Source organism: Sphaerodactylus townsendi, linkage group LG06, assembly GCF_021028975.2.
Source record: "Sphaerodactylus townsendi isolate TG3544 linkage group LG06, MPM_Stown_v2.3, whole genome shotgun sequence".
NCBI classification, from domain to species: Eukaryota; Metazoa; Chordata; class Lepidosauria; order Squamata; family Sphaerodactylidae; genus Sphaerodactylus; species Sphaerodactylus townsendi.
The window spans coordinates 41,233,287-41,256,515 of record NC_059430.1 but is presented as its reverse complement, the minus strand read 5'-3'; the positions used below and the strand labels follow the sequence as shown (position 1 = coordinate 41,256,515).

The 23,229-nt window shown below is 49.6% G+C and overlaps 1 protein-coding gene across 1 annotated transcript in view; it reads right to left on the bottom strand.

Annotated features, from left to right (window-relative positions):
- The window catches only part of ZC3H7B (zinc finger CCCH-type containing 7B), a 73,305-nt gene that overhangs the window by 17,246 nt on the left and 32,830 nt on the right, over positions 1-23,229 (bottom strand). The window contains exons 18-22 of the mRNA XM_048501537.1: positions 18,613-18,746; positions 17,291-17,396; positions 12,386-12,494; positions 10,871-11,001; positions 9,070-9,276 (exon numbers count right to left, since the gene is read on the bottom strand). Coding sequence (XP_048357494.1) covers positions 9,070-9,276; positions 10,871-11,001; positions 12,386-12,494; positions 17,291-17,396; positions 18,613-18,746 — 687 coding nt within the window. The remainder of the gene's footprint in view (positions 1-9,069; positions 9,277-10,870; positions 11,002-12,385; positions 12,495-17,290; positions 17,397-18,612; positions 18,747-23,229) is intronic.

Sequence of the window (23,229 nt, the reverse complement as noted above, 5' to 3'; positions counted from 1 at the left end):
ATCTTTCAGTTATTTGTATCCACCTCCACTAGTGAATTAATATGAAAGCGTAAAATAGGCCACCACCCAATCAGATGGAGAGGCCCAAATAGCTGCGGGAAGGATAGGAAATTAAACAAGATGGTGAAGGTGATGTTAGTGGGTCAGGACTCTCTGAAGGTCCCATTTTTATTTCGTCCTGTCTTATTTTGACTGATTATCAGATGCCCCGTTGCTGTCCTGTTTGTGTCAGGAAAGGCCTGACCTTTGCTCCATTCTGAGGTAGCCTGTGTAAACACAGCTACTTTGGTTTATTTCTGTGATATTAAAAGTTGATTTTCTCTGCTTCTTCATGATCTTCTAAGGAAAGGAAGAGCAGAAGGAAGGGTTTTCTCCCCCATAATATGCCAGTGAATATACTCTAATTGCCATCCAATGGAATCCACACATATACTTCATTTGGGAGCTGTGTTGATAGAAGTAGGTATCATATCTCCATCCTGTTGAGTTGATTATTCTGGAAGTTGAAATGAGACCTTTTAGATCATGTTAGGTGCTTACCATTGTCCTTGCTTTGATAAAAGAGGAGTGTGTACTTGTCTCCTGTCTTGCTATTTTAATAGTCTTAATTAATATGATACTAGAGTAAGCAAAGCCACAGGAATCCAACTGCAATGAAATGAACCAAATTACCCCCTTCCCTATACACAGACATTTCGAGTAGTTGCCTGTTGCCTGCTTGAACCATTATGCCTTCAACCTGTTGGATTTACTTCATCCAGAAAGTACCAACAAGAGCAACAGACATTAGCTTCTGGGGCTGAGCTGTTAGCTGTTTCTGGCAGATAGTGGGAAAACACATATAAGAAATGGATGTTTAAAATTCTTAAACTATCTGTATCTAGATATGTAACTGTATATGCTCTGCTATTACTTTCTGATATGTGAATTTATTTTAGATTATGGGGTGGGGTGGTGTTTCCTCTTTAATTAACAAAATTAAACTGCTTTGTGGCCCTTCTCACTCTCGTCAATACTATTTGATGCAGGGAGAAGGGGCCATGGTTTATGGAGGCAGCGCAGGGGGTGGGGAGCACGTATTCTTGGGCATTGCAATGAGAATCAACTTTTGGTTTTTCCTGGTATGATAACCTGATATGTGGTGTTGCAGTATTTTGTCACCAGACTTGTTCTAGTGTGTATATATGTAACTCTTCCATAAAGCATATATACACAGGTATTAAATATATCACTCTATATAATATTATATATGTATGTGGTATTGAAGGCATCTTTTGTTGAGGGTTAAGGAAAAGGACTCTAGCTGTGGAATGCAGCATCTCTCATTGATGTAAAGCTGATGTTTGAAGGGAAGGATATTTCTAGTTGTTGGGTTTTTTTATTCATTGTTGAGAGTGATCATTATTCTGATTAGAATAATGAACTTCCTCTTCATAAAGGCCTTTCAACCTGAATCCACAGGTTAAGTCTAGTTAAGAAGGTTGTTTTTAGAGAGTGTGTTTTGTTTAATTTATTGGGGGGGGAAAGAGACATTGCTAAAGTCTGGAATCTCCATTCTGTCTTCCTGATTTCTCCCCACCTTGCAGGGGTCTGCAACCTGCGGCTCTCCAGATGTTCACTGTCTACAATTCCCATCAGCCCCTGCCAGCATGGCCAATTGACCATGCTGGCAGGGGCTGATGGGTTTTGTAGTCCACGAACATCTGGAGAGTCGCAGGTTGCAGACCCCATAGGCTATGTAAGCTTATTTGATTTTGCCATTCCATCTTGCTCTGTCCACGGTACTATCAGTTCTACAGCAATTGCTGAGAAAATCCCAGCGCTTCAGAGCAGCTGAATGAAACCAGCAAAGGAAAGGTTTCCAGAAAGCACGCACATCTGAGAATAATAACAAAAGTGGGTCACTGTTTGGTTTTTTAAATAATGCAGCTATGTTCCCCAAAAAAATCTTGGCAATGTCTCTTTCTTTACATGAAAGAAAGTAATGATTTCAGTCATCATATAAGATGCTGAAAAGAAGCAGGCCTGACTCCTTTTCCAGGGCTTTACAGAAAAGGATATATGCTAATGAGATTATAGTTAGCCAGGCCATCCTTAAGAAATGTGGTGACAGAACCATACAGAGGAAAGCCAGCAATGAGGGATGCTCTGTTTCTAAGCTGGACTTGTAATAAGTTGGAGAGTCCTTCAAAAATGTCTTTGTATTAATATATTTTAAGAATACCATGCTTTACTATTACAAAGAAATTAATAGTACCTTCACAAGGTCTAGAACCAAGATAATAATGTAGATGTTCTAACAACTTTTCTTGTTCTTAATGGACAAATTTGCTTCTTTTAGCCTTTGTAATAGAAAATAAAAGTGTGCACTTTAAACCCTCTCCATGTTGTTTGTATATCTGTATTCTGTACATTAAAAATGACTCTTTCACGCAAACAATTTGGATAGATGGCTGCTCTGAAGTGTGAGCAAAAGGAGAACAAACTGGCTCAAAAGTGGACGGCATGTCTGTAAGTGTATCTGCTGATCAGGTTCAAATCCAAATGCTGGCACACCTTAGTAAACTAGCCTTTAAACCCCTGAAGCCCATAAACCCAATTAATGACTCCAGAAACTTAAAAATATAGATATTACTTCAACCATAACAGAAATGAAATAAAATAAACAGACATCAATGAAAAAAATTTCTGAAGATAAGTAGGATAAAATAACAGTCTATACCTTATAAAGTTTCCAACAGACTTTACCTAACAAACTCTCTGTCCTGTTGTAAAAGCAAGAAGGCAGAAACACAGCTGATTGGCTTTTTGCTTATTGGGGCTTTTTGCCCCAGCAGAAGTTCCAGAGTTCTCCTGCCAGGAAAGAGCCATATCCCATGTCATCTAGTAACAAGGCTGGAAGCCAAGCCCAAGAGCCCATAGTGCAGTAATGGCGAACCTATGGCACGGGTGCCAGAGGTAGCACTCAGAGCCCTCTCTGTGGGCACGCACAAACAGAGTTCATCGTGTGGGGGGGATCCCCCCCACATCTAGGCTGGCCTGGGCCGCTGGGCTCGATTATTAGTATTAAACCTAAGACCTAGTTTTGGGGAAGCAGTATAGGTAACCCTGTTAAGCACTGTTAAACCCCACTGATTTTCATGCAAAGAACTAAAGTGAGATCCGTTACCTGGGAGAAAGCTCAGTTGCTGGCAATGGGGCTTGCTTCTGAGTAAACCCTCCTAGGGTCGTGATTCACCCGTTTGAAGAGTTTCATGGTTGCTTCAAAGCAAAGCCAACAACTACCATCAAGCTTACTCCTGAGTAACGTACACCTCAGAGCCAACCATTTTTTCTAAACTAAAACCTCAGTATTCGGGTTAAATTGCCGTGTTGGTACTTTGCCATACATAAGTGGGTTTTGGGTTGCAGTTTGGGCACTCGATCTCAAAAAGGTTCGCCATCACTGCCATAGTGGTATCCTGTAGTCTGGCTCTAAATCCAGACTCCAGGTGCAAAGAGTGAACTAAGGTCTCGGATTTTATAGTTTTGTGCATTATCTCATCATCAGCTAATCATGATGAAATCATCTTAAACCTGTATGTAAATCAGGCCAAAGTCTCTTGTCAATCATTTTGCTGAAAGCCTGTCTGCCTTAGCAGAAAAGATAAATGTAGTGAGGTCACGTGTCTGCCGAAGCCTAGCATGTCTGCCCAGCCTAAGGTAATTTTAGGTCAGTTTCCAACTGAAAGCTGAAAGGGGAGGGAACAATATCACATTTGTAGGTCATGTGAGTGACTATACAAGCACCTTGACAAGATCTTGGCAGGCTGACAAGACATCCCTCCCATTAGCTACAAAGACACTCACGATCATGTGACTTTTATAGTGAAGTGAAAAGGTTATAAAAGTTCAAGACAAACTTTCTTATACATTTTTTTAACGGAACTTCTCAATCTAGACATCAAAGTCTAGACCAGGGGTGTCCAACTCTGGCGCTTCAGATGTTCATGGATTACAATTCCCTTCAGCCCCTGCTGGGAATTGTAGTCCATGAACATCTGAAGAGCCAGTTGGACACCCCTGGTCCAGACCGTTCATTCTATCAACATATATCTTAAACATTTATGTTTAAACATTTGTACTTATAAAGCTATACAAAACATAAAGTGTATTTTTCTCAGAATGCCATATCACTTCCAGTTGAACATTTTGCATCATACAAATAATGTTACTGTTCTTGTGGCTTGTATATATGCACTCATTCATTGTTTCTGATCAAAAGCCTTTTGCTCAGTCCTACTAGAATTATTTTGGTTTTGTCATTGCTTTGAAAACCAGGACTTGCCACTGGCACAAGACTGCGTGGGAGAATTAAATGTATAGATGTGTGTATAGTAAGTAACTAATGTGAGGATTCTTTTTGGTAAAAATGCAGCCCGAGGTCCAAATGTATGGTGGATTTGCATTCAAATGGTGTTTGATTTGTGAATTGGGAGGAGGGAAGCAACAGTGGAAAGCCTGAAGGAACTACATCTGATTGCATGGTATAAATTGTATGCATGTATATGGTGTGTGAAGGACAGAAAGGAGATTTTCTTCATTCATATGTGCTGTAGACATAATTTCCATGTAAATACCACTTTTTCTAAGGTTACTGGCAATGCAGTGTAAGTGGCTTACAGTATATATTTTTTTCTTCTGGGTTCTTGTTATAAAGTATAAATGCATGATGCAGAACGCAGCAGTGCTTGAGGCAACCACTTTTAGAATTTATTCACATGGCTCATTTGGCAGACCACGACTGTATTGTAAGTACTCCTGAACTTTACAGCATAGCATACTTAGCTAGCTAGCTCTTCAGCCTTAGAAACATGCATAAAGACATTATCTGAAAGCATGTGGCTTGCTATAGACACATTCATAATCATCTACAGCTGTATATAAGTACCAATAAGAATTAGTCTTGGATGTAGGAAGAACATGAGATAAACATGGTACTGTTTACCTGCTTTCTACAGAAGGAAAACATTATTAACAGTTACAATGTGCATTTTATAGGAATTTCATGAAGAATGTCCAGGCATGCTGTTTTCAGACATGCTTGTCAAATTGTGGTGAGACTTCCTCCATGGCAATTTTGTAGTTTGAGTCTCTTGCTATCGGTGTGCATGTATGAAAGATAACAATGCAGTTTAAATGTGCCTACGTCAGCTTTTCAAACTAACGGTCCTGGCAGAAGGTGAATTTACAGTGGTATTGAAGTCTTCTTGTGTGTTTTGTGTTTCCAATTAATAGGTTCATCCTCTCTGAATTATAGTTTTGGTTTTCCATCTTAGCACTTTTTCTTCACATACACAATTAGGAATGGCTTTTTACCTTCTCTGTGAATCAATCTCTCTTTAATAACTTTTAACAAGCAGAACTCCCATACTTGATTCCTCCTCTTCTGTCTGTCTTGCTTTATAGCCTGTCTTACTAAAACTCAAGGAACATTACAAAATATGAGAAGAAATTCAGACAGCAAACAATTACATGGAACTAGGAATACAGAACTGGAAAACAATGTAATCATACTGTCTAATGCAACAAAGTTGATCTAAGACCTAGATGTTCTAACAAAGAAAAGGGTCAGAGGACATTGAAGTAAAGAAAAGAATATGACCATGGGCATTTTGGGCAGGTGGCCATTTCCTTCACTTCCTTTAGTGAAACCAACAGTCTCAAGGGAAGCTCGATCAATTTCCTGTGGTACTTTTTTAGCTGATGCAATACGAGATTGCTAGAATTATCCATCCAGGTTCATTCAAAAGTGCCACGTTCATATGCTCTTCCATTCGTACAACATGGAGCACTACAATCACGATTGTCACAGATCAGACATTAAACCACATCAAAGCTGAAGGGGGAATGGGAATCCTGTCTGCAGGCCTTGAGTTAGGATCACACAGCAGGTGAACCTCCTGTCTTCCAGCATGTGCTTTGTCTCCTCCCACTGGCATGCCTCTAAGCCAGTGGTGGCGAACCTTTTCCAGACACCCCCCCCCCCCGCCCCCCCCCCCCCCCGCCCCCCGCCCCCCCCCCCCCCCCCCCCCCCCCCCCCCCCCCCCCCCCCCACCCCCCGCCCCCCCCGCCCCCCCCCCCGCCCCCCCCCCCCGCCCCGCCCCCCCCTCCCCCCCCCCCCCCCCCCCGCGCCCCCCCCCCCCCCCCCCCCCCCCCCCCCCCCCCCCCCCCCCCCCCCCCACCCCCCCCCCCCCCCACCCCCCCCCCCCCCCACCCCCCCCCCCCCCCACCCCCCCCCCCCCCCACCCCCCCCCCCCCCCACCCCCCCCCCCCCCCACCCCCCCCCCCCCCCACCCCCCCCCCCCCCCACCCCCCCCCCCCCCCACCCCCCCCCCCCCCCACCCCCCCCCCCCCCCACCCCCCCCCCCCCCCACCCCCCCCCCCCCCCACCCCCCCCCCCCCCCACCCCCCCCCCCCCCCACCCCCCCCCCCCCCCACCCCCCCCCCCCCCCACCCCCCCCCCCCCCCACCCCCCCCCCCCCCCACCCCCCCCCCCCCCCACCCCCCCCCCCCCCCACCCCCCCCCCCCCCCACCCCCCCCCCCCCCCACCCCCCCCCCCCCCCACCCCCCCCCCCCCCCACCCCCCCCCCCCCCCACCCCCCCCCCCCCCCACCCCCCCCCCCCCCCACCCCCCCCCCCCCCCACCCCCCCCCCCCCCCACCCCCCCCCCCCCCCACCCCCCCCCCCCCCCACCCCCCCCCCCCCCCACCCCCCCCCCCCCCCACCCCCCCCCCCCCCCACCCCCCCCCCCCCCCACCCCCCCCCCCCCCCACCCCCCCCCCCCCCCACCCCCCCCCCCCCCCACCCCCCCCCCCCCCCACCCCCCCCCCCCCCCACCCCCCCCCCCCCCCACCCCCCCCCCCCCCCACCCCCCCCCCCCCCCACCCCCCCCCCCCCCCACCCCCCCCCCCCCCCACCCCCCCCCCCCCCCACCCCCCCCCCCCCCCACCCCCCCCCCCCCCCACCCCCCCCCCCCCCCACCCCCCCCCCCCCCCACCCCCCCCCCCCCCCACCCCCCCCCCCCCCCACCCCCCCCCCCCCCCACCCCCCCCCCCCCCCACCCCCCCCCCCCCCCACCCCCCCCCCCCCCCACCCCCCCCCCCCCCCACCCCCCCCCCCCCCCACCCCCCCCCCCCCCCACCCCCCCCCCCCCCCACCCCCCCCCCCCCCCACCCCCCCCCCCCCCCACCCCCCCCCCCCCCCACCCCCCCCCCCCCCCACCCCCCCCCCCCCCCACCCCCCCCCCCCCCCACCCCCCCCCCCCCCCACCCCCCCCCCCCCCCACCCCCCCCCCCCCCCACCCCCCCCCCCCCCCACCCCCCCCCCCCCCCACCCCCCCCCCCCCCCACCCCCCCCCCCCCCCACCCCCCCCCCCCCCCACCCCCCCCCCCCCCCACCCCCCCCCCCCCCCACCCCCCCCCCCCCCCACCCCCCCCCCCCCCCACCCCCCCCCCCCCCCACCCCCCCCCCCCCCCACCCCCCCCCCCCCCCACCCCCCCCCCCCCCCACCCCCCCCCCCCCCCACCCCCCCCCCCCCCCACCCCCCCCCCCCCCCACCCCCCCCCCCCCCCACCCCCCCCCCCCCCCACCCCCCCCCCCCCCCACCCCCCCCCCCCCCCACCCCCCCCCCCCCCCACCCCCCCCCCCCCCCACCCCCCCCCCCCCCCACCCCCCCCCCCCCCCACCCCCCCCCCCCCCCACCCCCCCCCCCCCCCACCCCCCCCCCCCCCCACCCCCCCCCCCCCCCACCCCCCCCCCCCCCCACCCCCCCCCCCCCCCACCCCCCCCCCCCCCCACCCCCCCCCCCCCCCACCCCCCCCCCCCCCCACCCCCCCCCCCCCCCACCCCCCCCCCCCCCCACCCCCCCCCCCCCCCACCCCCCCCCCCCCCCACCCCCCCCCCCCCCCACCCCCCCCCCCCCCCACCCCCCCCCCCCCCCACCCCCCCCCCCCCCCACCCCCCCCCCCCCCCACCCCCCCCCCCCCCCACCCCCCCCCCCCCCCACCCCCCCCCCCCCCCACCCCCCCCCCCCCCCACCCCCCCCCCCCCCCACCCCCCCCCCCCCCCACCCCCCCCCCCCCCCACCCCCCCCCCCCCCCACCCCCCCCCCCCCCCACCCCCCCCCCCCCCCACCCCCCCCCCCCCCCACCCCCCCCCCCCCCCACCCCCCCCCCCCCCCACCCCCCCCCCCCCCCACCCCCCCCCCCCCCCACCCCCCCCCCCCCCCACCCCCCCCCCCCCCCACCCCCCCCCCCCCCCACCCCCCCCCCCCCCCACCCCCCCCCCCCCCCACCCCCCCCCCCCCCCACCCCCCCCCCCCCCCACCCCCCCCCCCCCCCACCCCCCCCCCCCCCCACCCCCCCCCCCCCCCACCCCCCCCCCCCCCCACCCCCCCCCCCCCCCACCCCCCCCCCCCCCCACCCCCCCCCCCCCCCACCCCCCCCCCCCCCCACCCCCCCCCCCCCCCACCCCCCCCCCCCCCCACCCCCCCCCCCCCCCACCCCCCCCCCCCCCCACCCCCCCCCCCCCCCACCCCCCCCCCCCCCCACCCCCCCCCCCCCCCACCCCCCCCCCCCCCCACCCCCCCCCCCCCCCACCCCCCCCCCCCCCCACCCCCCCCCCCCCCCACCCCCCCCCCCCCCCACCCCCCCCCCCCCCCACCCCCCCCCCCCCCCACCCCCCCCCCCCCCCACCCCCCCCCCCCCCCACCCCCCCCCCCCCCCACCCCCCCCCCCCCCCACCCCCCCCCCCCCCCACCCCCCCCCTCCCACACCCCCCCCCCCCCCCTTCCCCCCCCCCCCCCACCCCCCCCCCCCCCCACCCCCCCCCCCCCCCCCCCCCCCCCCCCCCCACCCCCCCCCCCCCCCCCCCCCCCCCCCCCCTCCCCCCCCCCCCCCCCCCCCCCCCCCCCTCCCCCCCCCCCCCCCCCCCCCCCCCCCCCCCTCCCCCCCCCTCCCCCTCCCCCAGATACCTCCATTAAACCTGGAGCAACCTAACTGACCACACCACATGCACTCCTTTCTCACCCGTAACCACCACATGAGGTAAGGAGAGTTTTGCACACTGTACCTTTCACACAGCCGGAACTCGCCCATGGGGAAACGGTAGTTCCAGCAGCTGGAATCATTGTCAGATGTGAAGACTTTCTCCTTATGCTTTTCTGACTGGATGTGCTGCTGCCATTGCTTCTTGCTGTTGCTGTTCTTTCCACAGAGCCAGCAGTGGTAACCCATCTGGCAGTCAGAAAACAAGAAAAGAGCACATGGCCAATTCTAATTCTTCATCTGGCTCCACTGTCCAGCTTCTCTTACATATAAGTTAGAAAGGCCTTTTCCTCCTAATGTTTAAACAAAAATTTACTTTATTGCCATTTTTATAAACGTCATGTTTATAAACATTGTCCTTTACAGCCCCATTTCTTAAAATGACTGGTAGTTGAATTTGGTTCTTTGAAAAGGACAGGAGTGAAAGGGGATAAGGCTGTAGTAAAAAAAGAAGGTGCACTTGCTTAGAATCCATCTGTACCCAACTGTTCAAGAGAGTATACTTTACCATTCCCGCCTAGTGCAATCCACTCAGGATCAATTTTCTTACTTCATAATGGGAGTCACATGTGGCCTGTTGGAAGGCCCAAGCTCTCAAACATTATCCTCACACAACTCCCCAGCTCATGTGGAAAAAAAGCTGAAATGAATGCAGGATAACCCAGCTCCATTCAAACCTCTCAGGAGGTAACTAAAGGAAATCATCATCTTGGAGGGAAAAAAAGATTCTCTGAATGTGAGGAAAGCCCCATGGATCCTGAACAACAGAACTGGCCTAGCCTCATAACGTGTCATCAGGGCTGATTCATACTTTGTGTTTTTTGCTATGCAGAAACCACTTATTTGTAAGAAATAACATAACTCATAATGTGAGCCAGCATACTGCAGCAGGTCTGGGCTTGGAGTGGAGAGATCTAGGTCAGTGACATAGCTATAATGGAGACATCCAAGGACAATTGCCCCAGGCACCCCGCGGTGAGTCGTTGGGGGGGGGGCGCGGAAAATTGCCCCCATGCCCCTTCCCCCCTCAACCTGCACCGCCAGAAGCCTTTCAGCTGGCTGCTCTTTGCAATGGGCTGAACTAAGGTAAGTGGGTGGGGAGCGCAGGGCCACTGGGGGAGGCTGCCCCCACGGCCCTCCCCTGCCAACCCTGTCAGAAGCTTTTTAGCCAGCTGCAAAGAGCAGTCGGCTGAACTAAGGTAAGTGGGGGGGGGGGCAGGGCTCCACAGGGCGCCCCCACACCACTTGCCCCATCAGAAGCTTTTCAGCTGGCTGCTCTTTGCAGCTGGCTGAAAAGCTTCTGCTGGGTCTGGCGGGGGAGGGGGAGAGGTGTGGGGCGCACCCCCCGCAGCCCCCACCCATGTCTAGAAGCTCTTTGCAGTCAGTTGAACTAAGGTAAATGGGAGGAGGCCGGGGGCCATTTCCCCCCCGGGCACCATTTTCCCCCCTACGCCTCTGATCTAGGTTTAAATCTTTGCTCTGCCATGAACTTCACTGATGACCTTGGCCAAGTTATTAGCAATCAGTCTCATGGGGATACCATGTCTGCCTCAAAGGAAGGATGGGACATAAAATATGAAAGATGGCTAAGACATGATATGAACTATGAAAGATGGCTAAGACACTGCACAAGCATGTTCTGGGAATCACAGTCATTTAGTGTTTCTCAAAAAAAAATATACATGAAGTGATACCCTCATCTAAATCCAAAGGGAGTGTGACACCTGAAAAGCCAGAGATGAGGAAAAAAGGGGAGAGGAAGAAGAATCAGGAAAGACAATACCATGTCAGCATAGTCAGTGGGCATCTGGATTTGCTTCTCTCCTTCCCTTGCCGTCAGTGGTGTCCCCTCGCTCGGTTTCCCAGGGTTGTGTTTTTTCAGCCACATGTCATAGGTCTGCTGCATATCCAAAACTGCAAGACAATAATATGTCTGATTATGCAAAGCATCTCCTTCCCATCATTCCAAACCTGCTACCCTGCTAAAGGAGAAAACTTTGTGGAAACTCTGCTCCCAGCTGGAAACAGTATTTAACAGTCTTGGGAGTTACATGAAGGTTTGCCTCCTGACAGAAGTGGGTATTCCTCCCCTGCTCCTCTCAGGTTTCTGTTTCAGACAGGTTTTTGGGGTTTAAAGATATTTGTTTCGAGTGCCCAGAACATTCACTCGGTCCAATGTTTGTTTTTTAAAAAGCCAACTTAAAAAATTGAAACAATGCTATGAGCAGTAAAGGAAAGAAGAAAATAATGGGTTGACTGCCAGTAAGCACTAGGCTGGAAACAGGAAAAAAGTTGTTCCCAAGCTCAACTCTGTTTGGCTGTTTGTACATCTGGCCAACAGGAGTCGGATGCAGATCCATTGAAGTTCACCACCAAAGGAATGCATGTCTTTGTACAGCTTTGGTTAGGATTGTGGTCTGTTCCCCATCAAGTGCACTAAAAGGGGTAAAGGATAACTTGACAAAATGACAAAAATAGGATTTTTCACTCAGCCAGGAAGAAAATCCAGACAGAAAAGTTAGACCATCAGTCTGTTGCTTTCACGTTCCCATCTCTGACGCCACCAATCACATTTTGTCTGTACAGTTGTCTTACTTTTGGCAATGTGTAAAATGGGTGTCTGCCTTTCTAAATCCATCCTGACAATTCAAGAGGAACTGGATTTTAAACAACTGCCCAACAGTCTTTCAGTCATGCATATGATCATGTGATGCTCAGTGTAACGGATCAGGATGCTGTAACAACAGATCTGTGTTTGATGGCTTGGACTGGAACTGATGGATTGGATCACATGGAAGTCAGGTGCAAGATGCAAGTGAAGTCTGGGCACAGCACAAGGGGAAAACGGCGTTTTACTGGCAGAAAAGCGGACAGATTCATGCTTGTGAAACATTTGGGTAACAATCTTGCAGCCCACATCGAAGCTGATTTCGTGTAAACCCCCATTTACAAAATTGAAGCCAACTCATAAATGTTAGGCTTCCACTGACTCCTTGTCCTCTGAGTGATCCCTCTCCACTTCCCAGAATTAACCATGATCTCACATTATACAGGCAATGACACAAGAAACAACTAATGCAGACCAGGTTCCTTTGGAATCCTGCTTTAGCTCAGAGTTTTGCTCTCTGGCTGAAGAGGGGAATATCCCTGGCACACGTAAATGAGACTTTTGAAGGGGCGGGAGAGCTGATCCAGCACATACTTTGCAAACTGGCCTTTAATTCAAACCTTGGTGTGCAGGGAGCCACTGTGACATCTACACTGGGCTTCCATCAGTTCCCCCGCTCCTCTTACTCACTCTTATTTTCTTTCATGAAGGTCCACATGTCTCTCTCCTCTGGGCTGTGAGCAAAGGAGCAGTTTCCAACATACTGACACTTCCTGCCATTTTGGGCATGGATACATAGCTGTGAAGAAAGAGAGAGCCCATCACATATTTCAATCCTGCCTCTGTTCTAGAGAGGAATGAAACAATGGGTTGAAATGAAATGAAGAGTTTTCAGTTAAACATTAGGAAGAGCTTTCTGACAGTCAGAGTAGCTCCTCAGTGGAACAGGCTTCCTCATGAGGTGGCCAGCGTGGTGTAGTGGTTAAGAGCAGGTGGATTCTAATCTGGAAAACCAGGTTTGATTCCCCACTGCTCCACCTGAATGGCAGAGGCATAACTGGTGAACCAGATGTGTTTCCGCGCTCCTATATTCCTGCTGAGTGACCTTGGGCTAGTCAGTTCCCTCTGAACTCTCTCAGCCCCACCTTTCTTACAAGATGCCTGTTGTGGGGAGAGGAAGGGAAAGGAGCTTGTAAGTCTCTCTGAGTCTCCTTACAGGACAGAAAGGTGGGGTATAAATCCAAACTCCTCCTCCTCTTCTATAATGATTTTTAAGTAGGGGCTAGATGGCTGTCTGACAGCAATGCTCATTCTGTGAATCTAGGCAGATCGTAAGAGGGAGGACAGGAAGGGATGAGCCAGTGCTCAGCTCTTGTGGCCTTATGTTACATGCCCAGGGTAAGGTCAGTTGCCACTTTGGGGCCAGGAGTGGAATTTTCCTCTAGGCCAGATTGGCCAGGGATCCTGGAGGTTTTTTGCCTTCCTTTGGACATACAGCAGGGGTGATTGGAGGAGTGGGAGGAAGTGTTGTGAATTTCCTGTGTTGGGCAGGGGGTTGGACTAGAGGTCCCTTCCAGCTCTACGCTTCTGTAAGGAAGGAAAGCAGTAACCAGATCAAAGGCCAGATCAAACAAATTAACTTACACTTTTAACAAGGAGCAAATAGAAGAGCAGTTGTGTATAAGTTCAACATCAGCAACCTCCAGATTTAACCCTTCAGTTTGACAGATGATGGTGCCCTTGAGGAGCTTTGAACCATTTAAAGAGATAAAACACTGGCCTTCCACAGAACATTTTTAGAATAATTTGTGTGCTGCCTCTTCTGCTCTTCTACCTTTAAACATCTCCCATACAAGTCTTTCCCATGGGCTCGCAGATGAAACACTGCTGCAAACAAATTGTTTATCCTGTTATATTTATCTACTTCATTTAAAGCCTACCCTCTGGGACCTTAAGAGGCATACATTGTTCTCCTCTCCTTCATTTTATCATCACAACATCCCTATGAGGTATGTTGGGCTAGATATATGTGACTGGCCCAAGATCACCTAACCCTACAAGCTTCCACAGCACAGGGAGATTCAAATCAGGGACTCCCAGATCCTAGGGAGATTCAAATCAGGGACTCCCAGATCCTAAGTCTGACACTATAATCAGAACACCACACTGGCTCTGCGGATGAGATAAAGAGCAGGGCATTTTCAACAGTGGCCCCACATTATGGAATTGTCTCCCCAAGGAGCTCAACAGGATATCTCTATTTTTAATTTGAAGAAACCAGCAGTGACAAAGGGATCTATTATTAGGAAGTGTAGTCATTCAGTGCCAACATGCTGCATCTAATGTTTTAAACATTTTAATTTCATTTTTGTTAAAAGTGTTCATGTAGTTCAGTTGTTGTTCATGCATGTTGAAAACTATCTTGAGCATTCAACCATATGACAAGAGATAAATCCCATATCCAAGTTAAGTAACAACACAGACTCATAAAGGTGATTTGGTTGCCACTGCAGTTGTCAAGAAGGCATCTACATAGACTGCTATGAAATTATTCCTCTACTTTTTGAGACCAGTCGCTGTAGTATTTCCAGTTAAAGGCTTTTTAGACATCAGACGCATCAAATCCATGCAGGCCACACAGGAGAAACTGTGCGAGATAGTTTTGTAGCCATTACCAGGACTAGTGTACTGAAAAGAACACACAGGTTGTTGTCTATGTTTCTAAACCCATCCTCTCCATCTCCAGTTTAACACTGCAGCACTAAGCCAGACATCTAAGCAAATTTTTCAAGTATCACCATTTTGCCCACCTCCTAATTTTTGAACCCATTTCTGTTCCGAGGGGAAAGGGACTGATTCTGTCTCAGTTCTCCAGCTTTCTAGCACCAAGCCCTCATGCATGCCGCTAAAACGTGCCAGGTTTTCTTGCTCCCCTCAGGAACTGCAGAGAATTCCAGCATGCAGGCCTCACTGTCACTCACATTTTAACCCACCCATTTCCCAAGGACAGCATATGTGGTTTCTTCATTTTATTCCCACAACAACCCTGTGAGATAGAGACAATGACCTTCATGGATGAGTGAGATTTTGAACCCTGAATCTTATCTCCCTCGATCCTAGTCTAACACTATGACCACTGCACCTCTGGTTACATCAAGATCTATTCTAATAAGACAACTGGTAAACTGAGAATAGCTCACACTGTTCCAGTCTGCTGTTTCTCATGCAAGAGAAAAAACAGATCACAGACTCACCTGTTGACCTAGCTGCCTTCTGCCCCAGCAGGAAATTATTCCGAGCCAGAACCCTTCTCTCATTCTGGAAGTGGAGACCAACCTATGTCCAGTTCTTCCATTTTATAAGTGGCTTAGATTTTGCAAAGCCAGCTTTGGCTTAGCTGGTGGCTTAAATCCAGCTTCACACAGCAGTGACCTTAGTTTACTATCACAAGACAGATATGGCCTTTGGCTTCATTGCAGCTTTAAACTAGTTCCATTGGAAGACTGGCAGCTATTTTCCTGTGTTTATGCTGCTTCAAGGCCCCATAAGAGCTCATCTGAAGGAGGTATTTCTACAAATGAAAATAAGGATGTCAGGCGTCCCCTGCCAGATCCCCCAAGCAGCTTTTCATTTGGGCAGTGGAAAGAAAAGAATGTTACATACAGCACCCAAAAAAACACCATACAATTCCAGACCTGGTAACAGGCTCCAAGATCCCGTGAAGTCAGGCTAGCAAATTTGTAACCGTGGACAATCCTAAAACATCAGTGATCTCCACAATTAACTAGCACTAAAGGTCAGCATTTGGGAGGTGGGCATTAATATATATAGGACATAGGAAGAGAATCAAAGAGACACTTCGCTTGCCAAGACATAATGTCCCCCTTTCTCTTTTATGCTCCTTGCATTCTAGAATCCTATAATCTAAGAACTGAAGAGGCTTTGTTTTTAAAGACCACACCCTTAGGCCACATTTCAGTTGGCCATCTATAGCTGAAATAATTCATGGATAATAATTCATGTATAATAGGAAAAGCATGTCCAAAGCAACCTCCCCCTCCCCTTACTCACTCCCACATACAAAGAGAAGGTGTTGGCTTGCCGCTCAAAGGAAACAGATATTCAGATTAGAAACAGATTTAATGAAAGCTTCCCAAAATACAGTCCATTCTCTTAAAAGTCCAGAAAAAGACACAGAAGGCAAACCATCTCCTTGTAGCAACAGTAGGCGAAAAACTATATTTGCCTTCACTGCAGCACATGAAATCTCCTCTTTGCAAAACATGCTGCAATACAGCTTCTCCAAAAGAAGCTTTTGTTTCATGGGGAATGTAGGAAAACTGGAGCATGCATGCATATAGATGTGTGTGAAGATGTGCGCACGTGCGTACACACACTCACAGCACTTGCTTCTTATTTATCAAAGATGTCTAAGTCCCCTCCTCTTCACTCAGGAAATGGGATACCAAAAGAGTGTATACTGTTATTTTTCTACTTTAAATTAAAAGCTCCTTCAAATGCAACCTTCAAGTGAATTCCAAAACTGCTGGAAGCCTTATAAACTTGAGGCTGCATTATACTGAATCGGACACCAGTCCATCAAGGTCAGTACTGTGTACTCCACAGGTGTCAAACTCGCGGCCCTCCAGATGTTATGGACTACAGTTCCCATCATCCGCTGCCAGCATCATGCTGGCAGGGGATGATGGGAACTGTAGTCCATAACATCTGGAGGGCTGCGAGTTTAACACCTATGGCACTGTACTCAGACTGGCAACAGATCTCCAGGGTCTCAGGAAGGGGTCTTTCATATCACCTACTGCCTGGTCCTTTTAACTGGAGATGCTGGAGACTGACCTAGGGAGCTCCTGCATGCAAAGCAGACACTTTCCCACTGAACCCACAACCCCTCAGATGTGCAGATCTGCTGCACCTTTTCTGGTGGTAAAAAAAAACTTGGGAACATCTCAGGCTTCTCTACCTCTGGCCTGAATTAATGAGGGGGGAATCTAAAGTGAAATGTTATATCTGGTTCCCATCTCTAACGCAACTGAGATGTTATTTATTTATTTATTTTATTTATCAGTCTTATAGACCACCCAACCCCCGAAGGGCTCTGGGTGGTGAACAACATAAAATAACAATTACATAATGGACTGTAAATAATTTAAGTTAAAATGCAGCAATTAATAAACGACAAACGACAATGCCCACAACAATTCCTATTAGACTCTCCTAGAAGGGGAGAAAAAGAATGGGCCCATAGATGGTAGTGGGCCCGAAATGTAGGAGGAGGCGGGGGCACTCATATCAGCGGCTGGACACTGGATGTTAAAGACTAATCTGCATGGGCAATTTTCGTAGGCAACAAGTCATCCCAGGACTGTGCAACTACCTAATCTCAGCTTACATCCAATTTGTTTTTTCCCTCCTACCTCCAAAAACTCAGTTTATTTAATTCATTTATATCCCTCTTTTCTCCCCAAAGTGTCTTCCATCGTTCTCCTCTCCTCCATTTTACCACTAGGCTGTTCACCATCTTGCCGCTGAAGTGTAAAAGGCAAGATCAGTGCAATCCAGAACCAAACTACCTACATCATACTGCTGAGGGAAGCTGTGGATAGAAGGCAGCGGCCGGACAGACACCCACTTCTTCTTTGCTTTCGACATCACTAGGAGGACGCGGCGTTCCTTGGTCCAACTGTGTGATGAGGAGGAAACACATCGTAAAGCAAGGATGAATAACAAAGACACAACAAAAAGAGTCTGCCATTACAAAGGAGCATTTACAGTCAATTCATCAATATTAGTAGAGTCAGGGACTCCTGAGATCTGCATAAGAAAAGTTCTGTACTGTAAAGAAAAAACACTTCTACCCTTGGTGTAAGTTATACAAAGCTGCAGAAATACATAAGAAGAAATCCTTACTCAGGCAGACCAACTATCTGTCTAGTCCTGCACCTTGGACAGCAGACAGGTCCATATACATCAGCGGTTCTCAACCTGTGGGTCGTGACCCCTTTGGGGGTCAAATGACCCTTTCACAGGGGTTGCCTAAGACTCTCTGCATCAGTGTTCTCCATCTGTAAAATGGATAAATGTTAGGGTTGGGGGTCACCACAACACCAGGAACTGTATTAAAGGGTCGTGGCATTAGGAAGGTTGAGAGCCACTGACACACATTAAGATACAAATCCCCAAATTGTATAAAAATTATACTAGCTTCCCATGAAAGGGACTGAGGAGTGCCTTGGAAAGGTAAGGCTTAGAATGGATGCACAGGACCTTTCCACTTGTGGACTGCAGGGGGGTAACCCACCCCGCTGCAGTCCACAAGTGGAAAGGTCCTGTGCTGAACTGATCCCTGCCTCTGCCAGTATATGAACACAGGGAGTAAAGATGCACAAGGATTCTCTAATGAGGCCTGTACACAAATGGCAAACACAGGGGAATCACTGGTCAGAAAGTGCAGCAGAGGAGAGGACAGGATTTTTGGCAATGAAATTAGCCGATAGGCCTTCTCAGTGATCTGGAAGCTGTCCAGGGGAAAAATAATCTTTTAGAATGGAAACAGAGATGTAATTTTAATGCGGGGAGAAAAAAGAAAGCACATGTAGAAGTAACATACATTTGGGGGACAATACATTAGAAGCACATTGAGAAGGAGACTGGCACAAATGAGGGCATTTTTAGATGCCCTCATTGTCATCCTTTCCCCAGCATTTTACCCAGCCACATATGCATGGCATTACTTTCTGGCACCATCTCTGTCAACACTAACCGATGCAGGTACAGTCTGCTAAAAATTGAACTCCCAGCAGCTGTTTTAATACCAAGCAGTAACCAACAGAATATGCAACAAAAAGGGTTTCCACATCATGATTAAGGGAAATAGTAAAATAAGTAAGGGTGCCTACCAGTGGCGCGCTTTGGCACTACAATACTTGAGGTCCTTGTCTGGTTCCACCACCTGCCCATTTCTCCAACACTGGCCGCAAACAAATTTCATCTGGAGGTCGAATGTGTTTGATGTGGGAGTCCTGGAAGAAGCCTGATGTTGGGAAGAGTAGAGAAACAAAGACATTGAGGATACATGCAAAGACCTGGCGATGTAGGTTTATTAAGACAATACATACATTTTTACAGCCATGCTATTTTATGAGGATAGCAGAATAATAATGTGCAATGGAAGCATACAACAGAGTAAGAGGAGACAGCGATAATACTTATTCCCAATTTCTACTGAAGCACAAAAAAGCAGATCATACCTGCCAGAGGTTAAAAAGAAAGTTCCACTATAGCGTATATATTACCCAGATGCTGCTATACATTAAGCAACTGATAAAATATCTGTAGTAAACAAGGAAAATTTGAAATGACAGTGCATACATTGCACAGAAAAAATGGTCTTCATCATTCTGCTACTTAACTTACAACTGTGCCATTACAAGGATCTAAATTTCCTTTGCATATAACCAGCATTTATGTTTGGCCCAGCATACTCTGGGTTCACTCGATCAAGTGGACTGGAGGAGGGCTAATGTTATTACCATCTTCAAAAAAGGGTAAAAAAAGAAGACCCAAACAATTACCATCCAGTCAGACTGACATCAATACCAGAAAATATTCTGGAGCAGAGTCTGCCTAACCATGTCCTATCTCCAGTTCTTGCTAAGGACATGTAAGGAATGAGAATTCAGCACATTGCTATTTTAAATGTTAGGTAGTGAGACAGTTCCATCAGACAGCGCTTTCCACATTATGACAAAGATCAAATTTGCCTTGGGGACTGGTACATCAGAAGATTTTACCGATTAAAGCCTCAAAAAGCATCTTCTGCCCAACACTGGCAGTTCCAGGTGGCTCGTTCGAGAACATGAAGCAAACAGAAACTGAATAGGTTTTCTCAGGTGAGTTGCCAAAGGCCCTACATACCTTGCCAAATAACTCCATGTTCACAGAGGGGAAAGGAATTGCAGTGAGCAGCCAAAAGCACCTACCTACACATGACTGTATTTGCAAAGACAAGACACACATACCTGACAGATTGCTAATGAGTCAATATTGTATCAAGGGTTTTCCTAAGCATCCAATGGATTAAACTTGGGCCAACAGGCTTCAGGTAACAGCAGCACCCATTGTTATGGGGCCAACTTTATAAAATAAAGCTGGCAACTCAATCACACCAACCCACACGATTAAAAGCTTTGCAACAGCACTGCTGGGTTTTCTTATTCCAAATAAGGCAATTGGCAAGCTACATGAAAAAAGGTGGGAGGGCAGGATAGGTCAGATGTGACTTCGGTGTGATTTTTGAAAGGCTTTTTAAAAACCTTATCTGCAACCAGCTGTGCCCCTGCCATGCACAATTATTCACACACATTCATTTGCAAAAAAACAAGCAACTGAACCTAGAACTGCACCTTTGGCTGTTGGAGGGAAGCCAGAAACATGGACAATTTGTTCCATGTTAATCCAAAATTGAATGCATTCAGACACTACAAAATTAGCACAAGATAGCTTTGCATTTAATTCACTGGATGGCAAATAAGAGATGATGTGGGAAATCAGCAAGGACTTGTAGGGGGCATCTCATTTCCCCTTCTCTACTATTTCTGCTTTCCTGCAAGCCACCACAGCTCCTTTTCCCTTTTCCTGCTTCCTCCTCTCCTTCCTACCCACCAGTCAATCTAACTTTTTCTGCCCTTGTCTTCAGCATTTCCAGTTATGGGTACTGGGCCAACATAGCAGCAAGGACTAGGGTAGGACACCTCCCTTTACCTGCTATCCTCCTTTGCACACTACTTCTCCTTTCCTTCTTCTTGGCCCTACCCTTTCTTCACGTCTCCTTGCTTTCCTCATTCTGTACCGCCCACAAACCAACCTTTTGCCTGCCTTCCATCTTCTGCTCTTTTTAAAATGTACTTCATTTATACCCTACTTTTCTCCATAATGGAGACCCAAAGCAGCTTTATATCACTCTTGCAATATCATTCTCCTCTCCTCCACTTTATCCTCACAACAATTTTGAGAAGTAGTGTAAGCTGAGAACATGCAACTGGAGCTTCCATGAAAATTAACCTGGGTCTCTCCGTTTGTAGTCTAAAACTGCAACCACAACAGAGCATTGCTTTTGTGGGGCAGCTACTGTTGATCAACAGCAAGCAGCCTGGTCTGGGTGAAAGATGCAAGCTGCGTGGTACCAAGTTGCCCAGAGATTGCTGCTGGGTCTGGCTGTGATTAGACCCCTTTCCAAGTACAAAACAGCCCTGGGCAAGGCCTTCTCCCCTCTCCTCTGGCCTTTCAAGGGATGAGAAACTTATATACCCCATTAATTCTCCCTCTGCTGCATAAGTCCAGGAGGGACATTTTCATAAAGGGAATGGGAACTGTAGTTCTATGGCAGCGAAATGTTTTGTACAGTTCTTTAAAATATATTACTTACTTATTTGATGTATTATACCATTTTCATTAAATCAACAGTCCCCGCAGTGGTGCCAAAGGGTGCCATGGTGCCTGCCTACACATTTTTGATGCTTCTGTCAGTCTGTATAGACCAAGGACCCTCAACGTGATGTCCATGGCCACCCTGGCACCAGTGTACCCCTTTTCTGGTGCCTGCCAAGTGTTTTTAGGAAATAGGTGGGGCCAGTAAGGCTTCTAATTGGCCATGCAGATTTTTTAAACATTGGTTTGGCAGCAGATGGCAGCAAATAACAAAGATCGACACTGTATTAGCTAAGTTGTACCTCCTTCCACATAAAGAAGACAATGAGGTCGTGTGCTCCTCAGTGGAAGCCAAATGTGCGTGCCTCCACATGTAAAAGAAGTCCTGATTCTCTTTTAAGACAAAAGAATCATATTTCCAGCGCCACATTCATCAAAAGCACTTTGATAAAAGAAGCTTTATAGCACTCTGAATGGCTAACAGCAACACTTTCACTTTTCTGCAGTTGTGCCCACCATTCTGTAGGCTCTGTACGACCACAGGAAACAAACTGGCCCCATTCCCCAGTGGGATTTCATGTCTTATCAGGGGCTCCATTTTGGAGGTTGATGGGTAAGGGCACCTCTGGAGCCCTGGAGGGTCCTGCCCTGGCCAGATCTTGTTGGCCCTTTTTTGGTCCAGCACCTGAAACCGAGACGTACGTTGTGTGTGTGTGTGCGCGCGCACACGTGCGTGTGTAGGGGTTTTTTTTTCTCCTTTTCTAGGCATGTTGATATTTTGAAGTGAAGCAAGCTGAAAAGCCCTGGACTGCAGTAACAGGACGATCCAAACTGGAAGGCTCTGCTCTCTAGTCCCCAATAGAGCCTTCAAAAATTTGCATAGCTTTGCCTGTAGCAAGGGGGCATGACCTCACCAGTTTGGATGATGGAGCTCCACTGCAGTAGAAGGCGTGGCCTAATAATCAACAGCACTTAAATAGCACAGGGTCAGGGGCCTATCATATCTTTGACTTTATTTTCTGATCACTGATCAAATCATAATGTATGTTATCTATACTGGGGATATAGTGTCCCACAACAATCCTAAAGCAGCCAAGAGTCAATATAATACAGCATATAGAGCTTTGAACATAGATTGGTGTTTGAAAGTGCCATCAAGTCACAACTGACTTATGGTGACCCCACAGGAGATGATGAGAGGTGGTCTGCCACACCGGCCATCCATAGCAATCCAGAACTTCCTTGGTGGTCTTCAAGTACTAACTAGGGCAGTGGTGGCGAACCTTTGGCACTCCAGATGTTATGGACTACAATTCCCATCAGCCCCTGCCAGCACGGCCAATTGGCCGTGCTGGCAGGGGCTGATGGGAATTGTAGTCCATAACATCTGGAGTGCCAAAGGGCTACCCTCTATGAACTAGGGCCAATACTACTTAGCTTCTGAAATCAGACCAGATAGGGCTAACTTGAACACAGATTAGGGAAACCTATTTTTCCCTCAGTCATACAGTTCCCTGGCTGACCTTGGTTCAGTCATTAGCTCTAAGCCTATCATACCTCATATTGAGGGTAAAATGAGATTAAAAATGTATTAAATGAAATGAAGTTGTATTTGCATGCACAGGCATACACAGATTTTCCCTCTGTCCTTTGTCATTTATTGCTCTAGCTCAGTGATGGCGAACCTTTTAGAGACTGAGTACTCAAACTGTGATCCAAAACCCACTTATTTATCGCAAAGTGCCAACACTTGGCCAGGGGGGCGGTGGGGGGGGGCAAGGGAATTTAAGCCCAAGTGTTGTTTGTGATCTTCAGAATCCTCAATTACTGTTCCTGGTCTTTAGTATTTCCAATAAAGACTAGTATAGTTAATATCTACAGTTTCTTTATTTTGGACTAAAGTTTTACAGCCTCATACAAATCCAGTTGCAAAAGGAGAGTTTTCAGACATCACTGATTGCAAGGGAGAGAAACCACCACACACACACAGAGATAACTCGTTGCAGTCACAGATAACATGGACCCAAACATCAGCCTCTTTAAAACAACCTCCTCCTTCCCAATCTCTGAAAGAGCTTCCCATTTCC